General features: G+C 56.5%; 1 protein-coding gene across 2 annotated transcripts in view; it reads left to right on the top strand.

Annotated features, from left to right (window-relative positions):
• Positions 1-15,232: 15,232 nt before the first annotated feature.
• Positions 15,233-18,215, top strand: part of KCNC1 (potassium voltage-gated channel subfamily C member 1) — a 127,495-nt gene continuing 124,512 nt past the window's right edge. Inside the window, exon 1 of one of the 2 annotated variants that reach the window (XM_029060046.2) lies at positions 15,233-15,939. In XM_029060046.2, coding sequence (XP_028915879.1) covers positions 15,370-15,939 — 570 coding nt within the window. In that variant the 5' untranslated portion in view covers positions 15,233-15,369. The remainder of the gene's footprint in view (positions 15,940-18,215) is intronic. The other variant, XM_029060047.2, reaches the window with a different exon arrangement.

Here is an 18,215-nt window from a genome sequence, read left to right as displayed (position 1 = left end):
ATACCACAGAATTGGCTGCCCACAAGGAGCGTACAGTCTACAAAGGAAGGCAGACATTAAAAAATAGATTAAGAATAGGGGAAATGGTAGAGTGTAAGAATATTTTACAAAGATATTGTGGGGTTAGGGTGAATATCAAAGTGCTTAAGGGGCACACAGGCATAGTGGATAGAGCACAGGCCTGGGAGTCAGAAAGTTATGGGTTCTAATCCCAGCTCTGCCACTTGTCTGCTGTGTGACCTTGGGCAAGTCACGTCACTTCTCTGGGCCTCAGTTACCTCATCTGTAAAATGAGGATTGAGACTGTGAGCCCCACAAGGGAGAGGGACTGTGTCCAACTTGATTTGCTTGTGTCCACCCCAGCGCTTAATACAGTGCCTGGCACAAAGTAAGTGCTTAACAAATACCATCATTATTATTATTATTATTACTACACAGTCAAGTTCATGATCAATGCAGAAGGGAGAGCGGATGCGGACTTCAAAGTGCTCGATCTTGGAAGTCCTCTCGGAGGAGATGTGTTTTTTAGGAAGGTTATTTTGTTTAGCCTGGAGAAGAGAAAGCTGAGGGGAAGGGGGAAAGGAGGACCTAACAGCAGGTTCCAAGTCTTCCAAGGGGTCGTGGTCCCCCACCTCCTCTGAGGGCAGGTACGAGAAGCAGCGTGGCTCAGTGGAAAGAGCACGGGCTTTGGAATCAGAGGTCATGAGTTTGAATCCCAGCTCTGCCACTTGTCAGCTGTGTGACTGTGGGCGAGTCACTTAACTTCTCTGTGCCTCAGTTACCTCATCTGTAAAATGGGGATGAAGACCGTGAGCCCCACGTGGGACAACCTGATTCCCCTGTGTCTACCCCAGCGCTTAGAACAGTGCTCTGCACATAGTAAGCGCTTAACATATACCAACATTATTATCATTAAGAGAAGTGACTTTGAAATACAGCAGGAGGGATTTAATTTAGCAGTGCTGCGTAGTGGAGAGAGCACAGGACTGGGAGTCAGAGGACCTGGTTTCTAATCCCAGATCTATCAGTTGCTCACTGTGTGTCCTTGGACAAATCACTTAACTTCTCTGTTCTTCATTTTCCTCAGTTGTAAAATGGAGATTAAATACCTGTCCTCCCTTAGATTGTGCATCTCATCTGGGTTAGGGGCTGTGTCCAAGATGACTAACTTGTTCTTCCCCAGCACTTAGAATAGTGTTTGACACATAGGAAGTGCTTGAAAAATATAAATATGAAATGATAATAATAGTAACGATGACTAGACCGTAAGCTAAATTGTAGATTCATTGTGGGCAACTCTGTCATAGTGTACTCTCTCCCAAGCTCTTAGTAAGGTGCTCTGCACACAATAAGGGCTTAGTAAATACCTTTGATTGATTGATTAAGGAGACTTTTTAGAGAGAATAGGGGGCAGGGATGGGATGAGGCCTTTCTGATCTCTCAGAACAAGAGTCACCATCAAGCAGTCCCAGGCAAGGAAAAAGGAGGTATCTGGTCCATGGCAGGGCAAATGATAATAGTAATAATAATAGTATTTGTTAAGCACTTACTATTTGCCAAACATTGCTCTAACCACTGGGGTTGATACAAGGTAATCAGTGTGGACAGTCTCTACCCTACATGGGATTCACAGTCTCCATCCTCATTTTACAGATGAAATAACTTAGGCCCAGAGAAGTGAAGTGATTTGCCCAAGGTCACACAGCAGACGTGTGGAGGAGCTGGGATTAGAACCCGCATCCTCTGACTACCAGGCCCATGCTCTTTCCACTAGGCTATGCTGCTTCTCAGAAGACCCAATATCCCAGGAAACTCCCGTCAGGTCTGGGATTCAGGCCTTGGGTCCTTGACCAGGCGAGAGCGGCAGCAAAATGAGTGTGGGCGAGGAGTCGGGGGAGACAGGAAGAAGAGACGGAATATGCTCTCGTTTTGTTTATAAAACAGAAAGATCAAGTCTGGAAGGGCCTTGGAGTCAGCAGCGAGGAAGCTGAAGCCTGTGGGATCACCGACTCTAGAGACAAGAGGGGCTCTTTCCCTGGCCTACATTAACTCCACCCCGATTATGGAATACTGGCCATCAAGAAAAGCTTTATTCTGCCTTTCCTATCATCTGATTCTCCATCCTGTGGACCCTCACAGCTCAAGAGATCAGAGGCATCCGCCAGCCGGCTGAGTAGGAGGGTGGGAGAGAGGGAAGGATTGAATAGGGAGGGTCTGGAATGAGAGGTCTTGGGTTTGAATCCCGGCTCTGCCACTTGTCAGCTGTGTGACTGCGGGCAAGTCACTTAACTTCTCTGTGCCTCAGTTACCTCAACTGTAAAATGGAGATTAAGACTGTGAGCCTCACGTGGGACAACCTGATTACCCTGTATCTACCCCAGCGCTTAGAACAGTGCTCTGCACATAGTAAGCTCTTAACAAATACCAACATTATTATTATTACAATTGATCTTAGTACTGTGTGTGTTGTATGTATGTGTGTCTGTGTGTGCGTGTTTGCACATGCACATATATGAAGGCACAGGAGACAAAGTTTGAGTGAATGTGCTGTACGAACTCTGTCAATATTAGGGGCTTGGGACGCAGCGTGGCTCAGTGGAAAGAGCCCGAGCTTGGGACTCAGAGGTCATGGGTTCGAATCCCAGCTCCGCCACTTGTCAGCCGTGTGACTGTGGGCAAGTCGCTTCACTTCTCTGGGCCTAAGTTCCCTCATCTGTAAAATGGGGATTAACTGTGACCCTCACGTGGGACAACTTGATTACCCTGTATCTACCTCAGCGCTCAGAACAGTGCTCTGCACATAGTAAGGGCTTAACAGATACCAGCATTATCATTACATTTACAGTCCACCAGACAACCAGAGTGCGCTCATGTACTAAGGGTGTGCAGTCACACGGATACACACTCCCTTATCGGCTCCCCGGAAGATAGCTTCCACCCAAAACATGCTCGTAAACATGTAAGGGGAAAACACTCACTTTCGAGCACACTCTTCGACATAAGTAGGCGTCAGAGAAAACCAAACTACTGCGTATTATCCGAACTGACCCGTCGATCTCTCACCTGGTCGTTGGTCCCGAGCCGCTTGTTCCCTGTGCACTTTCCTCTGCGGCCACTAGATGGAGGCAAATACACCTCGGCCGAAGGAGTGGAGCCCGCTATCCTCCAGGAATAATTCTAATAAATTGATATTTATTAAGCGCTTACTATGTGCCAGGCACTGTACTAAGCGCTGGCCGGATAGATGCAAATCAAGTTGGACACAGTCCCCGTCCTCCATGGAGCTCACGGTCTCCATCCCCACTTTACAGATGCGGTAACTGAGGCTCAGAGAAACCAAGTGACTTTCTCAGGGTCACACAGCAGACAAGTGGTGGGGCCGGCATTAGAACCCATGACCTTCTGACTCCCAAGCCCGTGCTCTATCCACTGCGCCATGCTGCTTCTCGTCTCCCCCGTTCAGACTGTGAGCCTGCCACTGGTTAGGGATGGTCTCTGTTGCCGAATTGTACATTCCAAGCGCTTAGTACGGTGCTCTGCACATAGTAAGCGCTCAATAAATACTATTGATTGAATGAAAGAGTTACACTCTCATTCGTTCATTCATTTTTTCAATCATTTTTAATGAGTGCTTACTGTATGCAGAGCACCGTATTAAGCGCTTGGGAGACTACAGTGCAGCAATAAGATACATTCCCGGCCCACAGCAAGTTTACAGTCTATATGGGGGGGAGACAGACATTAATAGAAATAAATGAATGACAGATATGTCCATAAGTGCAGCGGGGCTGGGAGGGGAGAAGAACAAAAGGAAAAGTCAGGGAGACGCAGAAGGGAGTGATAGAAGAGGGACCTGGGGCTTAGGCAGGAAAGGCCTCTTGGAGGAGATGTGATTTCAATAAAGCTTTGAAGGGACACGGTCCGGGGAGTGAAAGGGAAGCGTCACTGTCTGTCGAATTTGAGGAGGGAGAGCATTCCAGACCAGAGGCAGGACGTGGGCAAGGGGTCTGCAGCCAAGAATTCGAGATCCAGGTACAGCGTGTAGGTTGGCAATAGAGGAGCGAAGTGTGCAGGCTGGGCTGTAACAGGAAGTCAATGAGATAAGATAGTAGGGGGCAAAATGAACACGTGTTTTAAAGCCGATGGTAAGGGGTTTCTGTTTGCTGTGGAGGTGGATGGGCAACCGCTGAAGGTTCTTGGGGAGTGAGGAAACATGGACTCAGTGTTTCTGTAGAAAAATGATCCAACCAGGAGAGTGAAGTATGGACTGGAATGGGGAGAGACAGGAGGCATGAAGGCCAGAGAAGTTGGTTGATGTGGTAATCATTGCAGGATAGGATGAGTGCTTGGATGGTGAGGAAAGGGAAAATTTTAGCAACATTGTGAAGTAAAATCGACAGTGTTCAGTGACATGGAATATGGGGGTTGAATGAGAGAAGGGTCAAGGAAAATGCCGAGGTTACGGACTTATTAGACAGGAAAGATGGTGGTGTCTACAGGAGTGGGAAAAAATCACAGATAGGACAGGGTTTGGGTGGGAAGATGAGGAATTCTGTTTTGGGCATGTTAATTTTAGGTGACAGCGGGACATCCAGGTAGAGATGCTCTGAAGGCAGGAGGAAATGCGAGACTCAGAGAGACAGAAAAATCGGGACTGGAGATATCGATTTGGGAATCATCTGCCTAAGAGGTGGTAGTTGAAGCCATGGGAGTGAATGAGTTCTCCAAGGGAGTGGGTGTAGTTGGAGAATAGATTAATAAGAATAATTATGGTATTTGCTAAACTTACTATGTGGCAAGCACTGTTCTAAGCGCTGGGACAGATGCAAGGCGATCAGGTTGGTCCAAGTGGGGCTCACAGTCTTAACCCCCATTTTACAGATGAGCTAACTGAGACACAGCATAGTTAAGTGGCTCGCCCAAGGCCACACGGCAGACAAGTGGCGGAGCCAGGAATAGAACCCACGTCTTCTGACTCCCAATCCTGTGCTCTTTCCACCAAGCCCCGGGGACCCAGAACTGGGCCTTGAGGCACCCCACAGAGAATGAGAAAGAGCGGCCAGAGAGATAGGAGGAGAACCAGGAGAGGACCGTGTCATTGTGAAGCCCAGATTGGGCAATAATTCCAGGAAGAATAGAATAATAATAATAGTAATAATTATGGTATTTGTTAAGCGCTTAACTATGTGCCACGCACTGTACGAAGCGCTGGGATGGATACAAGCAGATCAGGTTGCACACAGTTCCTGTCCCACGTGGGGCTCACAGTCTCCATCCCTATTTTACAGATGAGGTAACCGAGGCACTGAGAAGGTGGTGACTTGCCCAAAGTCACACAGCTGACAAATGGCAGCACAGGGATTAGAACCTATGACCTCTGACTCCCAAGCCCGGCCTCTTTCCACTGAGCCACATTGCTTCTCCTCTATAGAAGAGTAGAATAGAATTAGTAGACATGATCCCTGTCCTCAAGGAGTTTCCAACCTAGCTGGAGAGATGGACACCCAACTTCTAGTGGAAAAAGGAGCACAGGACTGCAAATCAGGAAACCTGGGTTCTAATTCTGGCTCTGCCACTTGCCTGCTGTGTGATCTTGTGCAAGTCCTTTAACTTCCTGGTGCCTCAGTTCCCATCTGTAAAATAGGGATTAAAACCCACTCCTTCCTACTTAGTCTGTGAACTCCCTGTGGGCCAGCGACTGTGCCTGATGAGATTTAAAAAAAAAATGTTTAGTGCTTACTATGTGCCAAGCACTGTTGTAAGCACTGGGGGAAAGATATGAGATAATCAGGCTGGGCACAGTCCCTGCCCCAAATGGGGTTCACAGTCTAAGTAAGAGGGAGTAGGATTTAATCCCCATTTTACAGATAGAGAAAATGAGGTTTGAAGAAGTGACTTGCCCATATTACCCAGCAGACAAGTGGTGAAGCCGGAATTAGAACCCAGGTTCTCTGACCCCCCAGGTCTGTACTCTTTTCATTAATCAATCAATCAGTCGTCTTTATCGAATGCTTACTGTGTGCACAGGATTGTACTAGGTGCTTGGGAGAGTACAATATAATGGAGTTATTTTGAGAAGGAGCGTGACCTAGTGGCTAGAACCTGGGCCTAGAAGTCAGAAGGATGCAGGTTCTAATCCCAGCTCCACCCCTTGTCTGCTGTGTGACCTTAGGTAAGTCACTTCTTCACTTCTCTGGGCCTCATTTACCTCATCTGTACAATGGGGATTAAGACTGTGAGCCCCTGGTGGGACATGGACTGTGTTCAACTTGATCAGCTGGCATCTACCCCAGCATTTAATATAGTGCCTGGCACATAGTAAGCGCTTAACAAAACCCATTTTTTTTAAAAAAGGAGATGATAGACATTCCCTGCTCACAACAAGCTTACAGTCTAGAGTGGGAGACAGACATTAATATCAATAAATAGCACTAAGCCATGTATTTACTCCAGACCTGGGTACAGTGCTTGGCACAGAGTTAAGGCATGACGAGTACCACAATTTTTATTGTGATGATTATGATACTTATTATAGGAGGAAGTAATAGAGTATAAAAATATGTTCATATGTTCTGGGCAGGGGGGATTGGCTGGTGGGGTGGAGTGAGGAGGTTAAGGCAGTTGAGGGGAGTCATTCTGGCCCTTCAAAAGGGGGAGTCTGAGGCGGCTGGCTCCGGAGACGAAGATCCAGGGAAAAGCTGTCCCGCACTTGCGTCTGGGGGACGGTGACGTTCTAGACTGTGGGGATTGTAGGCGAAGGTGCCGACAGGTGCCTAGGTTGAGTGATATAATAATAATATTGGTATTTGTTAAGCGCTTACTATGTGCAGAGCACTGCTCTAAGCGCTGGGGTAGATACAGGGTAATCAGGTTGTCCCATGTGAGGCTCACAGTTAACCCCCATTTTCCAGATGAGGTAACTGAGGCCCAGAGAAGTGAAGTGACTTGCCCACAGTCACACAGCTGACAAGTGGCAGAGCCGGCAGTCGAACCCATGACCTCTGACTCCGAAGCCCAAGCTCTTTCCGGAGCCGCGCTGCTTCCCTAGTGGGTATCTCGTGGGTTTATTCTGAGGGCTAGGGGCGGGTCTCGCCTTCTAGATGAGTAACTCGGGGAGCAGCAGGGGTGGCCTGGGGTTTAGAAGAAGAAAGAGGTCCTTCTAGTCTGCAAACTCCTCATCTGGGACACAAGCGCCTTAGGGGCAGGGCTAAATGGAGACACTTTCGGCCTGGAAGCCCCAGGGAAGCCGAGCTGACCTCTTCTCGGGCGTGGCTCTTGGGTGCCGGATCTAGCCAGAGGGGGGCGCTCTTACTCCACTCTGGAAGCCGGGGCCTTACTACGTGCCGGACACTGTACTAAGCACCGGCGAGGACACAAGCAAATCAAGTTGGACACAGCCCCCCCCCCCCCGTCCCACGTGGGGCTCACAGTCTCAACCCCCATTTTACAGATGAGGTAACTGAGGCACAGAGAGGTGAAGCGACTTGCTCAAGGTCTCACAGCAGACAAGTGGCGCAGCGGGGATTAGAACCCATGACCTTCTGCCTCCCAGGTCCATGCTCTTTGCAGTAGGCCACGCTGCTTCTCTAGTACAGGGCCCGGCACGTAGTAAGCACTTACAGATATGGTCATTAACGCAGCTTTTCGAGTCCGAGCTGGGTGGCGGTTCACCCCAGGCCGCTGAGTCTTCAGCAGAAATCACTGGAGGCCAGTAGAGGGTGGCTCTGGGGCGGGGGTTGCCAGGTGGGGACCTAGGCTCAGATCCGGAAAACAAATCACTGCAAGCCTCGGGTGCATGGGCCTGGAACTCATGATGACTGACCCGGCCCCGGGATGCCCCGAGGCCCTGAGGGGTACTATCCTGTCCTTCTTGGTTGGTCCCCTTCTACCAGACTAGGCCGGGGCAACCCTTTCAGAGCACTAGCCGGGGAACTGCCCTCTACTTGAGGTCATCCAATCCTCTGGCTCCAAGCCAGGAAGAAACAAAACTGCAATGAGACTCCTTGGCACCAGCCTCAGCAGGGAAGGGGCTCCCCACCACTGCCCTCTACATTTCTCCTTCCCCTCTCAGGGGCTCTGGGGCTGAATATTCACTTCCCCGGGTGGTGCGTAAGTGAGTGAGACAGACAGACAGACAGAAGGACAGACAGAGAGAGTGTGTGTCCACATCCTCCTCTCCGTGTGTCTCCAATCCTCTGCCTGCCTCAAGCCAACTCAGGCCCCTAGCTAATTATTATTATTATTATGGTATTTGTTAAACTCTTACTATGTGCCAAACACTGTTCTAAGTTCTGGGGTAGATACAAGGGAACCATGTTGGATATAGTCCCCGTCCCTCAAGGGGCTCGCAGTCTTAACATCCATTTTACAGTTGAGGTAACTAGCAGTGAAGTGACTTCCCCAAGGTCACACAGCAGAGAAGGGGCAGAGCTGGGATTAGAACCCATGACCTCCTGACTCCCAGGCCTGTGCTCTACCCATTATGCCATGCTGGTTCTCGAGATGCCCGCTCTTTCCCAGAAGGTGAGGCTCGGCTCCTTCCTGGGGGTTGAGAGTCATCCCTCGTTGTCGGGAAGTTCTTACTGATGTCCAACCTCAACCCTTCTTACCACGGGTTAAATCCGTTCCCTTCCTTTAGCGGCCACATGGAACAGCTGCTCAATCCCGTCACTTGCCAACGTCCAAGAGACGAAGCAACCGACAAACCGGAGAGGGCGGTGGTGAATCTCTCTGGTCTCGAGAAATTCGTCGTTTCCTCTTGATCGAAAATTGTGATTTTTTCCCCAGACTTGATGCAGTGTTGCCGGGGCTGCTGAGGTGGGCGTGAGAGTCAGTCGGTCAATCGACAAATCTTATTTACTGAGCGCTTCATGTGTGCAGAGCGCTGCATTAAGTGCTTGGGAGAGTATAACAATGAACGGACACATTCCCTACCCACAGTGCGCTTACAAGTCTAGCGGGGAGACAGACGTTAACAGAAACAAATAAATTACAGATAGGCATATAAATGCTGTGGGGCTGGGAAAGGGGTTGAATACAGGGATCAAGTCAGGGCGGCGCAGAAGGTGAGTGGGAGAAGAGGAAAGGAGGGCTTAGTCGGGGAAGGCCTCTTGGAGGTGATGTGCCTTCAGGAAGGCTTTGAAGAGGGGGAGAGTCATTGTCTGTGAGCGTGGGACAGGGAGTCCTGCTGCTGGATGGGTAGTGGGACCTCAGGACTGGGGAAGAGGCTCTGGAAGAAAGGGGGACAGGGCCTGCTTTCAAGGATCTGGCATGGACCACAGACCCAATCTGAATCAGGTGGCTCTAGAGGCAGATGATCGTCAGGAGCCACCATTTTTGGGGGGAAGGGAAGCTCACGGGTTGAGAAATATAGTGGATTCCAACAGGGGGGAGGGGAAGCTCACAGGTTAGGGAATATAGTGGATTCCAGCAAGTTAATCCGGTTCTTCTGCCCTCCAGGCTCAGGGTGGAAAGCAGGAGGAGTCTCGGCATCAGTGATAGGGAGTCACTGGGCCAGGACCAGGCCTCCTGACACCATCATGCTCACTGCAACTGATCAATCAATCAGTGGTATTTATCGAGCGCTTACTCTGTGAGCGGTGCTGTTCCGAGCGCTCGGGAGAGTACAGTTCAACTGAGTCGGTAGACACGTTCTCTGCTCCCAGAAAGCACGCCGACGCTGTCGCCGGCCTGCTGGCTCTGGATCGCTCTGTGCCATCCCTGCCTTAAGTCTGGGTGATGGGCGAGTCTGCCCACTGCGAGTGGCGGATATGCCAGCCACAGGGTGGAACTAGCCTGGGGGACATTTCGACATTTTGCCAGAAGGATTTGAAGAGCTGTGCTTCTTGCTCTTTCCCAGAGGAGAACAGAGAGCTGTAGCCCCTGGGATCTGCCCCTAGCCCATCCCTCAGGGGTGTCACACAGGTTGGTTCTGATACCCTCCCACTCCCTCCGACCCCTGGAAGCTCCGTCCCGAGGCCCGGTGCCCTGGTGCCCCAGGAGTTTTCCCAGCCTGCTTGGGGTCCAACCTTGCCACCTTGGCATCCCAGGGTCAGTCTAGGTCCATGTGCCACCTGAGAAAGGAGGAGTGGGCAGCTCAGGGCCTCTCCCTTGGCAGACCTAGGTGCAAATGTGAACAGATCAGGACTGACCACCACAGGACAAGCCGGGATTGTGGGTCCACTTCAGCACCCCGGCTTGTGGGGATTCCTCCTCCCCTCCTCTGAGCCCCCAGCATCAGTAATTAAAAATGATCATACCTGGTTCAGCGCTTACTAAGGGTCAAGCACTTCTAAGCGCTGGGATAGATACAAGTTAATTAGGTTGGACCCAATCCGTGTCCCACATGGGGCTCACGGCCTTAATCCCCATTTTCCAGCTGAGGTAACTGAGGTACAGAGAAGTGAATTGACTCGTCCAAGGTCGCACAGCAGACAAGTGGAAGGGCGGGGATCAGAACCCAGGTCTTTCTGACTACCAGGCCCGGGTTCTATCCACTAGGCCACCCCACTCGTGGGGACTCCACCTCCCCTCCTCTGCTCTTCAGCATCACCCGACTCAGCTGGATCCTCTCAAGGGAGGATTACCTGGATCGTGGGGAGGGGGCGGAGAAGGATCAGGTTCCCCCTTCTTTAGGGAGAAGAGGGCTGAAGTGGAGTTTGGAGGATCGGACCGGCGCCTGGTGCCCATCTGGTGAGGTCTCTTCAGAGGGCCTAAGGATTCACCAACAGGGGAAAGGAGAGAAGCAGAGGAGGGAGAAGAACCACAGACACCGAAGGATACAACTGACACGTCGCACCCCTGTGAATGGTGGATTCGAATGGTGGGCTCTGTGTTCCTTCCCGTGTGTATGTCTGTCTCATGTTACATATCCTCAGCACAGCTGGAAGGCATCAATATTTAAATAAACACTTTATATATCTTTAATTAAGCTGCCCTCAGTATAATTTTGTTAAGTACCATTCAATTGGGCTGGATTGGAATCAATAATGCTCTTCATATGTAGCGCCGTGAGTGGGGCCGTGCCTACCCCTGAAATCACTGGGTAAATTGAGTCACGCGCCACGTCCCACATAGCCCGTGTTGAGGCACAGGAGATGAAATGAAGCGCTTGGTCAGGGCTGATGCTAAGTGGGTGTCCACCTTTGATGCCCAGAAGTTTCAGACCCACAAACCTGTTGCCCCACAGGGCTGTCCTTCGGAGCTCGATCCCCCCCCCCCCCCCCCCACCGCCAAATCCTTCCAACTGTCCTGAGTCCTCCTCCCGACTCCTCCCTGAACTCAGTCCGTGTTCCCCTCTCAGTCAAAACTCCCTCTCCCACTCGTGACTTTGTGGATGGAGCGCAGGCCTGGGAATCAGAAGGACTGACTTCTAATCCAGGCTCCACCGCGTGTCTGCTGTGTCTGCTAAGTCAAGGTCACTTAACTTCTCTGGGTCTCAGTTAACCTCATCTGTAAAATGGGGATTCCACTGATCCTCAAAGGACTCTTACTTCGGTACTTAAATTAGTCTCCCACACACCTTCTGCTCCGTTTTTCTGTCCCAGGAGTGAAGACCCCCCTTTTAATAATGTTGGTATTTTTGTTAAGTGCTTACTATGTGCAGAGCACTGTTCTACGTACTGGGGTAGACACAGGGGAATCAGGTTTCTCTGGAGTCCAGACCCTTAATCCAATAATAATAATAATAATAATAATAATAATAATAATGTTGGTATTTGTTAAGCGCTTACTATGTGCAGAGCGCTGTTCTAAGCGCTGGGGGAGAAACAGGGTCATCAGGTTGTCCCACGTGAAGCTCACAGTCTTAATCCCCATTTTATAGAGGAGGTAACTGAGGCACAGAGAAGTTAAGTGAGTTGCCCACAGTCACACAGCTGACAAGCGGCAGAGCCGGGATTCAAACCTATGATCTCTGACTCCCAAGCCCGGGCTCTTTCCACTGAGCCACGCTGCTTCTCAATAATGTTGGTATTTGTTAAGCCCTTACTATGTGCAGAGCACTTTTCTAAGCGCTGGGGTACAAACAGGTAATCAGGTTGTCCCACGTGAGGCTCACAGTCTTAATCCCCATTTTCCAGATGAGGTAACTGAGGCACAGAGAAGTTAAGTGACTCGCCCACAGTCACACAGCTGACAAGTGGCAGAGTTGGGATTCGAACTCATGACCTCTGACTCTTTCCACTGAGCCACGTTGCTGAGAAGGGAGAGTCTTGGACTAGGCCCTATTCCTCCTGCTTCTCTCTTTTAGCTGCCCCCTCCCCGCCACCTCCCTTTGAGCCAGGGGGAGGACGAAGGGGTATTGGGATTTGCCTCAGTGTGAGGCAAATAGATATCTAGAGGATAGAGAGGCAGCATGGCTTAGCGGAAAGAGCCCCGGCTTGGGAGTCACGGGTCGTGGGTTCTAATCCCGCCTCCACCACTTATTAGCTGGATGACTTTGGGCAAGTCACTTAACTTCTCTCTGCCTCAGCTACCTCATCTGTAAAATGGTGATTAAGACCGTGAGCCCCACGTGAGACAACCCGATGACCTCGTATCTACCCCAGCGCTTAGAACAGTGCTTAGCGGATACCGTCGTCATCCTGAATATCTCAAAGGGGCTAAAGGGAGAAGTGGTGTGGCCTAATGGAAAGAGCAGAGACCTGGGAGTCAGAGAACCTGAGTTCTAATCCTGGTTCTGCCAACTGGTTGCCGTGTGACCCTGGGCAAGTCACTTAACTTCTGCTTGCCTTGGTATCCACGGGGGTTCAATTCCTGTTCTCCCTCCTACTTAAACCGTGAGCCCCATGTAGGATGGGGATTATTATTATTATTATTAGTGATAATAACAATAATAGCAGGAGGCTCCGGGTGGCTTTCTGGGGTGTCAGGGCAGGTCGACTCTGGGGGGGGAACGAGGGAAAATTCGGAGAGTCTTCACGAGAGGTCAAAGAGCACTGTTGGAGGGAGGACTCGAGACGACTCTGAGCTTGTTGTGGGCAGGGGACTCGCCGACCCACTCCGTTAAATCGAACTCTCCCAAACGCTTGATACAGTGCTCTGCATAGAGTAAGCGCTCCATCGATACGATGGATGGATGGATGGATGGATCGATCGATCGATCGATCGATCGGGAGAGTGCTGCCGGCCGAGCGGCTCCAGGGCGCTCCGGAGGGAGCAGGAAACGCCGCGGGAATCGGAGCCAAATCCCCGGGGCTTCGGAAGGGAAACGTCTCCTAGAAAGGAGAGGAGGGTCCCGTCCGGTCCGGTCCCGTCCTGTCCTGTCCCGTCCCGTGCGTCTCCGGCCCGTCCGGGGCCGCGCTCTGGGTGGTCGCTCCGCGGGGAAGCAGCTGTCCGGAGCCCGAGCGGCGATCGCCCTGCCGCAGCCGCGGGGGGGGGGGGAACCCTCCCTCCGGACCCCGGGACCCCAGCCCCCCGACCCTCTGACCCCCGGACCCCCCAGCCCCCAGCCTTCCGACGCCCGGACCCCAAGCCCCCGCCTCCAGCCCTCCGACCCCCGAACCCGGGACCCCGAGCCCCCAGCACCCCGGACCACAGGTCCCCAGCTCCCCCTTCCCCCCGGACGCGGGACCCCCGGCCCCTGCTCCCCGGACCCCCGGATCCTGAGCCCCCAGACCCCGGTCCTCAGTCCCCAGCCCCCCGGACCCCAGTCCTTCGACCCCCGGACCCCCGGACCCCAGTCCTCGGTCCCCAGCCCCTCGGATCCCGAGCCCCCAGCCCCCAGTCCTTCGATCCCTGGATCCCCGGACCCCGGGTCCCCAGCCCCCAGCCCCGCGGACCCCGAGCCCCCAGCCCTCGGTCCTTCGACCCCCGGACCCCCGGACCCCCCAGACCTCCGGACCCCGAGCCCCCCACCCCCCAGCTCTTCGACCCCCGGACGGACCCCGAGCCCCCACCCCCCAGTCCTTCGACCCGGGCCCCCAGCCCCTCGGGCCACAGACCCCCTCCATCCCCCTCGGCCCCCGCCCCTCGCCCCCCGCCCCCATAGAGGGAGAGAGGGGGAGAACGGGGAGGAGTCTGGCGGCGCTGAGAGAAGGGAGGGTCCCGGCCGGGGCCTGGGAGTCGGTGGCCCGAGGGGGGCTGGTCCCGTTGCGCCCCAAGAGTGGGAGGGCCGGGGGGGGGGGTGGTCCTCGGTGGGGGGGGGGTCCCGGCGGGCGGAGCAGCCGGGGTTTTTAGGACCCAGCGCGGCGGCTCCAGAGGGGGGCGAGTGCGGCTGCGCGCGCCGTCTGCCCCCGCCCGTCCGGCCCCCGGCCCGCCTGGACGCCCCCCGCGCCGGCCCCCGCACCGGCCCCGGGAGAGGAGCCTCGGAGGGCAGCCCGGAGGAGGAGGCGGAGGAGGAGGCGGAGGAGGCGGAGGAGGAGGAGCCGGAGGGGGGGGGGGGAGAAGGGGGAGGCTCGGAGTCCCGCCCCCCGGCCCGGCCCCGGGAGAGGCGCCTCGGAGGGCAGCCCGGAGGAGGAGGAGGAGGAGGAGGAGCCGGGAGGGAGGGGGGGAGGCGGGGAGGCCCGCCCCCCGGGAGCTGTCCCTTCAGCACCGCCCCGCCACCTCCGCACAGCCGCCCAGCCCGCCGGGGGTCGGGCCGCGGGCAGGGGCCGGGACCGGGACCGGGGCCGGGGTCGGGGCCGGGGCCGGGACCGGGGCAGGGGCAGGGGCAGGACCGGCCAGAGGACGCCGCCTCCCCCTCGCCTTCCCCGGCTCTTTTGTCCTCCCTGCGCCCTGCCGCCTCCCCGCCCGCCCCCGCCTCTGTCCGCCGGGGGCTCCGGGGACCCTCCCCGCCCGCCGCCCCCGCGGCCCTCTCCTCCCGGACCGACCGGCTCGGGGGACGCGACAGACCCACCGAGGGGGAGGTGTGGGGGGGTGGGGGGGTCTTTTCCCGTTATTCATCTTTTGGATCATTTTCGTCTTGGCGCCTCTGCGGAGACGGGCGCTCCAGCCGGGGTCCCGCCTCCTCCCGCTCCCCGCTGAGCTCTTTCTTCCTTCTCCCCTCTTCCACCTCCCCCCGCTCCCGGCCGAGCTCCTTCTCCTCGTCCTCGTCCTCGTCCTCGTCCTCGTCGTCCTCCGCAGCTGGCCCCCCTCCCCGCTCCGGTCCCCCCGCACGCCTGCTTCCCCGGGTCCCGCACGGCGGCCGGAGCGCCGAGCGGCTTTCTCCCTCCCTCCCTCCGTCCGTCCGTCCCTCCCTCCCTCCGTCCGTCCGTCCCTCCCCGGTTGTCAGGGTGGGATCGGGGAGGGGGGCGGGAGCGGTTGGGGTGGGGGGCTCCCCCGAGGAGCCGGGTGGGCGCAGGGAGTGGGGGGGCCCCTCGTCCTCGACGCCCTCCGGAGGGCCCGGCGGCTCCCATGGGTGGCCCGCGACATGCCTAAGGGGGAGCCGCGATGGGCCAAGGCGACGACAGCGACCGCATCGTGATCAACGTGGGCGGGACGCGGCACCAGACGTACCGCAGCACGCTGCGGACCCTGCCCGGGACCCGGCTGGCCTGGCTGGCCGAGCCCGACGCCCACAGCCACTTCGACTATGACCCGCGCTCCGACGAGTTCTTCTTCGACCGGCACCCGGGCGTCTTCGCCCACATCCTGAACTACTACCGCACGGGCAAGCTGCACTGCCCGGCCGACGTGTGCGGGCCCCTCTACGAGGAGGAGCTGGCCTTCTGGGGCATCGACGAGACCGACGTGGAGCCCTGCTGCTGGATGACCTACCGCCAGCACCGCGACGCCGAGGAGGCCCTGGACAGCTTCGGGGGCGCCCCGCTGGACAACGGCGCCGACGACCCCGACAACGACGGCGCCGGCGACTCCGGGGACGGGGAGGACGAGCTGGAGATGACCAAGCGCCTGGCCCTCAGCGACTCCCCCGACGGACGCCCGGCCGGCTTCTGGCGACGCTGGCAGCCCCGCGTCTGGGCGCTCTTCGAGGACCCCTACTCTTCGCGCTACGCTCGGGTAAGCCGGCCCCACACCCGACCCCCTCCCGCCCCGGGGGCAAGGGGGACTAGCCGGGGGCGGGGACGTCTCCGGACCCCCACTCTCCCCATCCCCTCGTAAGCCCCGGCCGGCCGGGGAGGAGGGGGGGGGGTCTCCGGACCCAAAGCTCTCCCCATCCCGAAGTCCCGGACGCCCAGGTGGGGCCCCCAAGTTCCCCTTGGGGCGGGGGCCTAGCGGGGGGGGGTGGTCTCCGGACCCAGTGCCTCCCCACCCCGAAGCCCTGGGCGCCCAGGTGGGCCCCCAAGTTCCCCTTGGGGCGGGGGACTAGAGGAGGGGGGTGGTCTCCGGACCCAAACTCTCCCCGTCCCCTCGAAGCCCGGGCCGGCCAGGTGGATCCCAAGTTCCCCTATGGGGCGGAGACTAGGAGGGGGTGGTCTCCGAACCAAAACTTCCCACCCCCCCACCCCTACTCCGAAGTTCCGGCCGGCCAGGTGGACCCCCACGTTCCCCTTGGGGGGAGGGGGTCGGGGGAGGGGTGCGAGGGAGTAGCGGGGGGGGGTCTCCGGACCAAAACATCCCCCCCAAGCCCCCCGAAGCTCTGGCCGGCCAGGTGGATCCCCGCGTTCCTCTTGAGGAGGGGGAGGGTCGGGGTGCGGGGACTAGCAGGGCCAGACCAAAGCTCCCCCTCCCCCCGCCACACGCCCTCCGAAGCCCCGGCCGTCCAGGGGACCCCCCCCCCCCTTTCCCCCTCGGGAAGAGGTGGGGGCAAAGGGGCGTCGGATCTAGGAATCCGACCGATCCGTGGTAGCCTCGGCTCCAGCCATCCGAGGCTGATGGCTCTCTGGGGCCAGCCAGACACGCATTGGGGAGCGCGCTCTGTCGCAGTTTTATTCTTGCCACCCGAGCTCCCCCTTCTCATCTCTGTCTGCTCCCCTCACCCCCTCCCCGCTCACCCTCTCTCCCTTCCGGGGCCGGCTCGAGAGGGGTGGGGGGCAAGGGGATGGAGGTTGGGGGGAGCATGGGGCAATGTCCCGCCAGGGAGGGCATTGGGGGTGGGAAGAGCTGCCCCAACTCCGAGGCTGCTGGCCGGGCTCAGCCGAATCCGCGCAGGCCAGGGCGGGGGGCGGTTAAGCTCCCATAAAATAATCCATGGGAGAAAACGTAAAGAGCTGAAAATCTTCATCGGTAATTAATAGTGAGATGATCGATATGCCCCGTAGCACGGACACAGGAGGGAGGAGGGATCGATCCCAGGCTGCGGTCACCGCTCGGCGGGGCTCTGTCCCCTCCCCGTCCCCCAGACCTCCAAACCAGGAGTCGGAGGTCTCCGCCCAAGATCACCCAGTATGGGATCCAGTCCAGAGTAGGGGGATGCTTTGGGATCAGGCCGGGGTGGGGGAGACCGCCCGAGCCACAGGCAGGTGGGGAAGGGGCGGGATGTGGGGCCTGGCACGACGGCTAGGGGTAGAAACGGGAGGCAGGGGGTAGGGAGGGTGGTTGGGCTACGGGGGAGCCCAGAGAGGGGCCCCACGGCGGGATCCGGGCTGCAGACCTGCGAGGCTGGAGGCTTTACAGATTGGTCCGGTCGCCTGGGAGGGAAAAACACAGACCCGCTGGCCTCGAGTCCCTAGCCCCCTACCCTGTGTCTCCAGGGTGGTCTGCGAGTCTGGGCGAGGCCGAGAAGGTGTGCTTGTCTGGGTCTGGGGCCCACGATACCCAGGGTACTCTGTGCCCTCTTGGCCCCTCAACCCCAGCCCTGGGGCTAGGCCACGGGAGGAGAGAGTGGGTTGGATGCCCTGGCGGTCCGAGAGAAGGCGATGTCTCTAGGGCACTGCTTCCCCCATCTGGGCAGAGTTTGGGGTGAGTTAATGCGGGGGTGGCAGGGGCACCCCAGCCTGCGATGGGGGTAGGGACGGTGTAGGAACACCCTCAGCGCTCATCCCCATTACTCTGGGTGAGTCTGGAGGTCACTGAGCGAGGTCACCCTATCAAGTAGGTGGCGCAGGGAAAGGATGAGGGAGACCAGCAAGGTTTGTGGGGGTTTTTCGGTTGAGACTCAGCCGGGAACAACCTTCCCTGTTCTGGTGGTGGAGAGGGAGAAGAGGTGGTAGACTCAGAACAGGGAACCAAAACAACGTTTCTGGGGACTTTACCGCTGAGACTTGGGCCCCGAAAATAGCAAACAGCCTCTTGACCTCAAAGGGCACCCAGAGTTACGTAAAGCGGACAAGCAAGAAGATCTCCCTCATCCTTCCTTAGGAAAACAAGCTAGCGGTTTCTCCCGGAGGGATGTG

The sequence above is a fragment of the Ornithorhynchus anatinus genome, chromosome 3 (assembly GCF_004115215.2).
Source record: "Ornithorhynchus anatinus isolate Pmale09 chromosome 3, mOrnAna1.pri.v4, whole genome shotgun sequence".
Lineage (NCBI taxonomy): Eukaryota > Metazoa > Chordata > Mammalia > Monotremata > Ornithorhynchidae > Ornithorhynchus > Ornithorhynchus anatinus.
Note: the sequence above shows the minus strand (reverse complement) of the source record. Positions and strands in the feature narration are given on the sequence as shown.